Source organism: Erigeron canadensis, chromosome 1 (assembly GCF_010389155.1).
Source record: "Erigeron canadensis isolate Cc75 chromosome 1, C_canadensis_v1, whole genome shotgun sequence".
Taxonomy (NCBI): Eukaryota; Viridiplantae; Streptophyta; class Magnoliopsida; order Asterales; family Asteraceae; genus Erigeron; species Erigeron canadensis.
The window spans coordinates 29,151,743-29,161,405 of NC_057761.1; the positions used below are offsets into that span (position 1 = coordinate 29,151,743).

The window sequence follows — 9,663 nt, forward strand, 5'->3', positions numbered from 1 at the left end:
CCTGATGACCTACTATAACATGTTAATCTCTATTTACATGGTTATCCATTGAACTAGATGACTAATGTACTTTCCCTCATTTACATGGTTGTTCATTGAACTGAATTATTAATATATATCACCCACATAATTATCTAATTTTTAAATGGTTGACCAAATGTTGACTTGATGACTTACAATAACAAGAAAAAAACATTTTTTTTTATAATATTATATAATAAAGAATTTTCTCGTGATTAAAATTTATTGAAAATATTATAAAGTTCATATAATATAATAATTATTATGATAAATAAAAACCTTTTAAAACAAAACATGGTTTTGTCACATCAAAATGCTTTCTTAAAAAATTGCAGAAAGCAATCTTGTTATATAGAAATATAGATAGAATAGTAAAATGTTAAATAAAGCACTTTTTTTTCCATTTAATAGAATTAATAATTAAAAAGTTAATATATCCAGTCAAATCAAGTATTTTTATTTAATAAAAAAATAACCGTTAATTATCTATTTTATACATTCAGCCACTTAATACATTAACACTTAATAATAATAATAATAATAATAATAATAATAATAACCTTAAAACTTGTATACCTTTAATGAAAATAAAAATAAATTAAATTCCAATTTCCCATTAATAATTTCACCCAAAACATTCCTTAGAAAACCACGATTCAAGAGCCATTTTTTAGGCGGGGAAATTTACATCCTCTTTCCCGCCAAAATCCCATCATTTTCTACCCCCACATCTCCCACCCTCGTTTCCCTCACCAAGCCATCTCTCTCATTCTCTCTGCCTCCAAAACACACACACACACACATACACTCAGTAAAAAAAACAAAAAAAAAACAAAGAAAGGAGATGTTGGAATTAAGGTTGGTGCAAGGGAGTGTGATAAAGAAAGTAATGGAATCAATAAAAGATCTGGTCAACGACGCAAACTTTGACTGTTCATCAACTGGGTTTTCCTTGCAAGCAATGGATTCAAGCCACGTGGCGTTGGTATCACTCCTGTTAAGATCAGAAGGGTTTGAGCATTACAGATGTGACAGGAATCTTTCAATCGGGATGAATATGGGAAACATGGCAAAAATGTTGAAATGTGCTGGAAATGATGATATTGTTACTATTAAAGCTGATGACGGCGGTGATTCTGTCACTTTCATGTTTGAATCCCCCAGTAATTCTTTCTTTTACCCTGTTTTTTTTTTAACTTTTTTTTTTACTGTTGTTTGTGATTATTTTTTTTAATTGTAGATCTGTATTTGTTGTGATGAGTTTTAGGGCTTTTAAGGGTTTTATTGTGGAAGTTTTAATTTTTTGTTTTTGTTTTATCAATGACTAAAAAACAATATATTTGATAAGAGTTTTAGGGTTATTTAAATAATAAGTTTTTTAATTGGTTTTGTTTGTGTAGTAATGGACTAAAAGTTGCATTATTGATGAAGTTTTGGGGTTTTTTTTTATTTTTAACTTATTTATTATTTATGTTATTTAGGGAAAATTAGGGATTAATATGATAAAATGTCATGGATTTGAATTTTAAAGCTGTATTTTTTCAAAATTAGTGTTTTTTGAAGGTAGTTTTGAACAAATTGTGTGGTGTTTTAATTTTTTGTATCAATTGACTGAATTACTTTATCAATTATGTCAGTTTAGGTATTTTAAGGCATTTTTTTTCATAATGGTTCAAACTTGACTGAAGAAGTGATTTGCTGATGAAGTTTTATTCTTAAGTTAAAAAATTTTATTTAATGGTAGTTTATAAAATAAAATGTACTTATATAAGGCATTTTTAGTAAATTAAACCTTTTGGAGAAAGTTTTTGTTGCAAGTAGCACCACAGTGTTCCAGTATAGATTGTGCATTTTTAGGACAACTTGTGTGTTATTCATGTCTTTTGAGTGCATGCTATTAAATATATTTGCATTGAAATAACCTTTGAATCTTTGATGTGTATGTTTTTTTGCTAAGTGGAATATAATTAAAATGGTTGGTTTATCAGATCAAGACAAGATTGCTGATTTTGAGATGAAGCTGATGGACATTGATAGTGAGCATCTTGGGATACCTGAATCGGAGTATGAAGCCATTGTTCGGATGCCGTCGACTGAGTTTGCAAGAATCTGCAAAGATCTTAGCACTATTGGAGACACTGGTATTTCTTTCATTTTTTCACAGGATTTTCTGATAAACATATACTTATCAAAATGTAAGCTTGTTTGTTAATCGTGATATTATAATTTTGATGGTTGTAGTTGTGATATCTATTACAAAGGAAGGTGTCAAGTTTTCAACTAAAGGTGACATTGGGACTGCAAATATTGTGTGTCGACAACACACTTCTGTTGACAATGTATGCAGACTAATTACATTATATATATATATATATATATATATATAATATAAAGACTGATTATGGGGTTGTAAATATTGATTACATTTTTGGTGTAAACTTTTGCAGCCAGAAGATGCTACAATCATTGAAATGGAGACACCGGTTTCCTTGACATTTGCACTGAGGTACATGAATTCCTTCACTAAGGCGACCCCATTGGCGAGCCAAGTGACAGTGAGCTTGTCTTCTGAACTGCCGGTTGTGGTTGAATACAAGATTGCAGAAATGGGCTATCTGAGGTTCTATTTGGCTCCAAAGATAGAAGAAGATGAGGAGATGGGAGGTCAACAAGCTCAACCAGCTGCTGAACCCACGAAACCACCTGAGAAAAAGGCCAAAGTCGAACCTGAAACTAATGGAGAGGCTCCCAAACGTCGTGTTATGAAGATTGACCTTGATGAGGAAGAAGAGGAAATGAAGCCAACGATTGCAGCCAATGGTCAAACTGCAGACTATGTTGAAGTTGTTGGTTCCAAGCCTGGTACGGGAATTGTTAAGCCCAAGGAAGAGATTATTGGTGACGAAGATGTGAAGCTTAGCATCGAAAAAGAAACTAATGGCGAAGCTGAAGTAATGGATGTTGAGTAGAGCTTGTTTGCAAAGTAGTTATTAGCTTTATGAACTTGGGGTTAATTTTTCTTAATGCCAGATGAGAGCATATCTGTAAACCCTTGCTGTGTGTTTTATGAGCTAGTTTTCTCTAAATTCTGGTATCTGATTTGAACCTTAGTGGGATAAGAATTTTTTGCTATTTCACTCTTACTTTGTAAGTTATGACTTGTGATGACATTGGATATGTCGGAAACTTGAGAATTTGCATAGTGTGTCTCAGAATGGACTGTGACATTTGGTGAACTAATCAGATTGGATAAAGCTGTTCCCATCAAAGACTGGTGTCGTGGTGTGATGGTGTGAACCTCAGACTTTCAATTCTGCAATCTAAAACAATATGTTGCCATATAAAATGAAAATATGTATTACCTGATAGTATGTTGTGCAGTATTAGTGTCAGTGAAAGATTTCACCCATTCACCTCCCTTTAAAATGCATAACCTTTGTAATTGGTTAACTATGAGAAAATGTTAGACTGCATAAGCGCATATCAATAAAACACAGATTGTGGCAGGTATGCTGTCGAAAATTATTTTAAAATACATGGAGCTCGATGACGTTCCATGGGGTATGTTTACTTAGAGTATTTATAGTGGGAGACACTCATTCTCCAAGGAATAGTCCCTGTTATCACCACATCAGCCCAAAGACTAACCAAGGACTAATCCCCCAAAACACCACAATGTCAGGACTAGTTTAGGACCCACCCCATTTATTTAATTTTAAACAACTAAAAATACAATATACATATAACTGTTCGTCTCTGTGGGAACGAACTTGCAAGAACGAAGCAAGGGACGAGCCACACCTAACCGTGTGCGCTCGTCCCTGAACAAAGAACGAGCGGGGAACGAGCTAGAACGGGACGACTGTGAATGCTCTTACCCTTTGGTCCATATGGAAATGGAAAAACAAAGTTGTTCATGATGATAGCCCAGAAAGTATAGGTGTTATAATCCTAAAACATTATGAGTGTTTATACACAATTCAAAAATGCTGAGGTTGGCTCAGGCCCTCAGCTACTCATTTGCACTAAAAACATTTGTTCCAAGGTTAGACTATTTTATCTTAACACGTATGTTTTAGCTTACTTATGGGTAGCAATATACGATGGCTCTGAATCGATTTTTTTTGTTAACATCAGATACAATTGCATGAGCTACTTCGGTTTTTCTTGTACAAATTAGGTTGTATTTCCATTAAAACGGAGTGCATTACACATGTAAACAAGTATTAGATCCACAACCATAACTGGCTATCACGGGAGTGATGAAGTCAAGAAGCATCAATTCGTTTTGAACAAAAGTTACTACGCAGTCACATAGCTATTGAAAGAAAAGATGATGCTGTAGACCTGTAGTACATGAATTAGAAAAATGTAGCTGTAGTCTTGAATAAATAATCTATAAGAAGTTTAATATAACATATATCTCTTAGGGGGTTAATTCTACAATCCTTTACTATGAGCCCTCAACACATGAAACTACCGGCTTATTTTTAACTTTTCATATCTCTTGTTACACATGCGAAGAAGCTTCACCATCCTCAACCCCAAGGTCTCTAAGCAGAAATAACAAAATGAATTTAGAGGGCATGACGAAGACAGGCAGGACCAACAGCAAAACCATATATCCTAGCCTGCCCCAATTAATTAAGTTATAGTATAATGTCTGCTCATTTGTTACTACGCTTTTTGGCTTCACTATAAAGAATAACTCCAATCACCGTGAGTGTGTATCCAGCCATCCCGGTTACAGAAACTGGATTTCTAAAGATTAGTATTGAAACAACCACTGCAACTGCACCCTTTGCATTTCCAAGCACCTGAAAAATCGTCCATTTAATTCATTACAACCACTTTCATGAACTATTAATTGGAAATATTCCGCATATACATACATATGAAGGGTGGAAAGAAAAGTAGCCTTGTAATAAATGATTCAATTTTGGAAAATTCCATTTACAGCTGAAAAACTAGTGCAGTCTGAAAATAGTTAATTATAGCTCATACATATATAGGAAGATAGAGTTATTGGAAGATGCATAGTGGATCCTTGTCGTCATAAGGGTGTAACGTTCAAATAATGAAACAATCAATACGTGGAGAAGTGGTGCGTTCATACCATTTAAAGTCGGATACAAATAAAGTAATCCTACCTGAATGTTCTATACATGTTGGAAATCATGTAGGTATCTTGTGGGGGCCAAAAATTTACTAATTATGTCCCATATGAGGCCAAGGGTTTTCTTTATAAGATTGAATGATTAAGAATGCAGGTGATTCAGATTGACTGTCTAGAATTTAAAACAAATATTCATAAACCATTTAATTAGTCTTCTAAATGACGAGGTCATGAAAATATAGAAACGAACCAAAAAAGAAAAAAAAAAGATAGATACATTATATCTAAATACAATGCAATGCTATACCTCATCTGAATGATCTAAACCTTCTTAATCATTCAAAAATCTTACAAAAACATTGAAGTAGTTCAGACCTATATTGTGGTTCTAACCAAAGCTATAGTAAGAAATTACAATTTGACTATCATGTTTCTAGTTATAATATGCTATTCTCTACTGATAGTACTGAACTTTACATAATGGGCATAATAAAAAATAATTAAAAACAAACAAATAAATACCTACAAAGTAAGCAAGTGTACCTGAAGTGTAAGAGCGCTGGTGTGTTTTGTGACCAAAAAGTTGGTTAAATTCACGAAATATGCAAGTGCAGAGTTGAAAAGCAACAACCAAACAATCCTAAAATCTTGTCGAGCAAGTGCAATCGTTATGCCAACCACATTCTCTTCCATGTATAGTGTTGCAGGAAGCAGAAGTACAACAGCAATAGGAGCCATGTACAGAAGGAGATTCATTGAGTTCAGCTTTTCCCTTTAAGAATTAACAAGTATTCGCAATGTTAGTTGAAAACATAACCAAATGGCAAATGGGAGTGTTGGGTGGGTTGGATAACAAGTAAAGTTTAGGGTCCAAATGAAAAGATAATTTGGGCCGCAACAGGTAGGTCCAGGTGGACCGACTGCAACAATTTTATTATTTCCGAAACTTATAAATAGTTAGTGTGCTAAAGTATGTATATCAAAACCATAATATGACAATCATAATATAACTAATTTCTTGATAAGAAAGTTCATGAGGCATTATGTATTTGCATAACTTTTGACCAAGATGACCCGTTTCCTTTTGAGTTATATATTTTAGCCCAACTCTTTTGACCCATCACCATTAAAAATAAAACATTGCTAATACAACCCATTTAAATGTAAATCGGTTATAATTTCAACCTGTAACAATAACCTATGAAATTTGCTAAACACCATGATAAAAAGAAATAAGTAGATTATTACCCTTCAGAAGAAAGTAATATCCCTTGAACCACTGTTTTGAGTGCCCTTGCAGCAGTAGCACCAACACACATAATAAACCCGAAAAGATGAAAACTAGGCTCACCCTAAAAAACAAACAACACAGTAACAATTATACTACTGTCATCAGTTAATTCCACAAATATACTACCTGTAACAATAAAATTCAAATATTTACACCGGAAATATTCACAGTCAAAGCCTCTTGAAATAAAGGTTTTCCCTTGGTTAAGGGTTACCCCAGGATGGCAAGTCATTTTTGGGTCACTGTAGCGGTCTAACTGGGCTTTCCGGTCCCCCCCCCCCCCCCCCCGGGGGCGGCTCATTTAAACTATCCCCTGCTTAAGTTGTTATTTTATCATGTACATCTGTGGAATATTGAAAAGCTCTTACAAATTAAAATAACATACCCGTTATCCCCAATTAGCTATTCAATTTGACTTTCTACATTTGATAAAACTTTTAAATTCTTTAAAGCTAATGTACATAACTATTTGTCAAAAACTACATGTAAAGAACTATCGAGCATTAATTACCATCAATAGCCTGATTGGAGATTAACATAAACTGCATGTAAAGCACTACCAACCACTAACAAGGTGTTTCCAAATTACGTTTACTTTTATTACTCTAAAACCCAAAGATCAAAATTAGAATGAGTCTCAATGTCGACTAAAAATCTAATCAAGCTTGTAGTCTACCAGTCCTGTCGCTATTATATATTATTTAACTCCCGTAACTCTTTAAATATAGTTATACGGTGTAACGCTAAGAATCTACAAAGTTGGATAGCACTTGGTCCTTAGAATGTAAATATGAGATCATGACACTCATGCGGTCCAACCTATAGCTACAGGTGAAATCCATGAAGCTATCAACACAAATCATTTCCCCATAGTCTAAACTCTATACCTATAACTTCTTAGCCTTTTTATACATAAATTAAGCGGATATTCAGGATCACCTTTGTAAAACTAATTTTTAATTAGAAAACAAAGTTTCCAAAAAGCCGGTCTCAACTTACTTTTCCAAACCTACATTTTCTGTTTAGTACAACGCAGATAATCACTTTTACCAAACTATCTTCTACGTAACGTAATAATAAAAAAAAAACTTCCCAAAACACATTCCAAAACACCCTCTTAGCAATTATTTACATACAATTCATTACCTATATACAACTCCAAAACATACACAAATTCTTTTACAAACACAATGGCTGTAAAAAAGAGATTACAAAGGTCTATGTTTAATAAGTATTCTACCTTATTTTTAAGTGTCAAGTTATTTTTTATGTACACTTTTTTTACTGCGCGTCTCAACGTATTAACCGTAATAGGCCTATACTTAGCAAAAAATAACATAAAATAACTATATACACAAAAAAAAAAAGAACAACATACCCCACTAGCAATAACAACACCAGTAACAACAGGAACAAGGGTAAGATAAACAAGCCAAGCCTCCTTCTTCAAAGTCATCAAATACGCGAAAACCGCAGTAAAAAAAGGAGTAGTAGCACCAATAGCTTGATTAAATGAAACAGGTAAATACCTTAATGAAATATTACCACTAACAACAGACCCACAAAATATAAAACTCAAAGCGCATATTTTAAAAAACTGAATTCTTGATCTTATACTTTGCATTGGCACCATTTTTAACCAAGCTATTGCTATATAACTAAATAAAGCACAAGCTGTCATATGACACATTGTTAAAAATATTGGATATTTAAATCCATAATTACTTAACAAATATTTGTTTAATAACAACACTCCTATGTTTGATGAGTACCATGATGCCACCAACCCGATTGTAAAAAACCGGGTCGTTATGGGCTGTTGAGCTTTTATTGCTGACATTTTCTTTAAAAAAAAAAAGATAAAGATTTGAACTTTATGAGATTTTTATGGGTTTTGAAGGAATTTGATTCTGGGTTTTTGTGGGTTTGTGTTAATTTGTAGAAAAATGGGTTTGATTTTGTTGGATCTGGTGATTGAGATCTATGAAAGCATTTGAAATTGGGATGGAAATGGGGGTGGTGGTTGATGGTGGTGCGGAAATGGCCGGTGACCGACGGATGACGACCGGTAACCGGCGGTGAATGTGATTTGGATTTGTCAGAGTTGGAGAGAGGGGGGGTTTTGAAGGGGGGTCAGATATACATACATATAGTTGTATATATATAGTGCCTACAAACTATAAAGTGCAAGTATTGATTAATTCTTGTTTAATGATATTTAAATGAGAAGTCCCATGAAATTTTGAGAAAACATTTTTAGTCCCTCATGAAGGAAATTTTATTTGGATCGAGAACATCGGATTTTGTAAAGTAGAACCAAATAAAATTCTTTAAACATTGATTAAGAATCTACCAAAGAAAATTAAAAGACAGATATATATCCTCTTAAGTTGATGTTAAATTTAAAGGTGAAGTTGGACAATCCTTACTAATAGATTGAAATGAAATTAAAATTTAAATATTAAGTTTAATCTGTTCAATTTTATTTTGATATCAAAATGACTTTATTGGTAATAAATTTTATCAAAAGTTACTATTTGTAGTTAGAGAAGATAATGTTGGTAAATGGTAAAGACATGTTAAGTGATTAATTAGTGATGAATATTATAATAAAGTGATTGTTGCATGAAAGAAGAATTTTTTTGAAGTTTATGACTCATTAAGTATGTAGAACTGTGTTTAGGTTATATTAGCTTTATGTTAGTAAGGACTTGGATCGTTCAGAGATATTGAGTTTTCCTATTATCCTATACTTTTATTGGGAGTTTTATGGGAATTTTGGCAAAACGAGAGGGAGAAGATATGAGTATATTTTCTTTGGAAGGTGGAAGATATAAGTATATATCTGCATATCTATGTTTTAAGACTATCTCCAATGCTACTTCTTACATGTTTTTGAGCTGTCACATCATATTTTTACAAATCCTTATAAATCCTTCAAATCTTATATATCCTTACAAATCCTTCAAATCTTATAATTTTATTTCCAACCATATAAACATCCTTAGTCCTTACATATCCTTTTACCTATACTAAAAACAAAAATATATTAGGTAAGGACAAGTAAGGGCATGCCCTTAGATAAGGGCATCTTTCAAAAAATCTTTAATTTTGGATAAACTTCAATGGTAAAGGATATCTAAGGACACCTAAAGGCACCCAAGGACGTCCCATTGGAAATAGCCTAATGTAAACTGAAAACTATACTGTGATATCTCGCATATTCTATATACTC

At 33.0% G+C, this 9,663-nt stretch overlaps 2 protein-coding genes across 2 annotated transcripts; one reads left to right on the forward strand and one right to left on the reverse strand.

The window, feature by feature from the left end:
• The first annotated feature begins 808 nt into the window (after positions 1-808).
• LOC122585139 (proliferating cell nuclear antigen-like) lies at positions 809-3,115 on the forward strand. Its single transcript, XM_043757244.1, has 4 exons — positions 809-1,184; positions 2,010-2,162; positions 2,263-2,360; positions 2,469-3,115. The coding sequence occupies exons 1-4, from the start codon at positions 866-868 to the stop codon at positions 2,988-2,990; spliced, it is 1,092 nt and encodes a 363-aa protein (XP_043613179.1). The 5' UTR covers positions 809-865; the 3' UTR covers positions 2,991-3,115.
• A 1,267-nt stretch (positions 3,116-4,382) lies between these two features.
• LOC122601058 (probable sugar phosphate/phosphate translocator At3g11320) lies at positions 4,383-8,578 on the reverse strand. Its single transcript, XM_043773836.1, has 4 exons — positions 7,807-8,578; positions 6,386-6,489; positions 5,681-5,909; positions 4,383-4,838 (listed from the first exon to the last, which is right to left on the reverse strand). The coding sequence occupies exons 1-4, from the start codon at positions 8,266-8,268 to the stop codon at positions 4,689-4,691; spliced, it is 945 nt and encodes a 314-aa protein (XP_043629771.1). The 5' UTR covers positions 8,269-8,578; the 3' UTR covers positions 4,383-4,688.
• Positions 8,579-9,663: the final 1,085 nt, after the last annotated feature.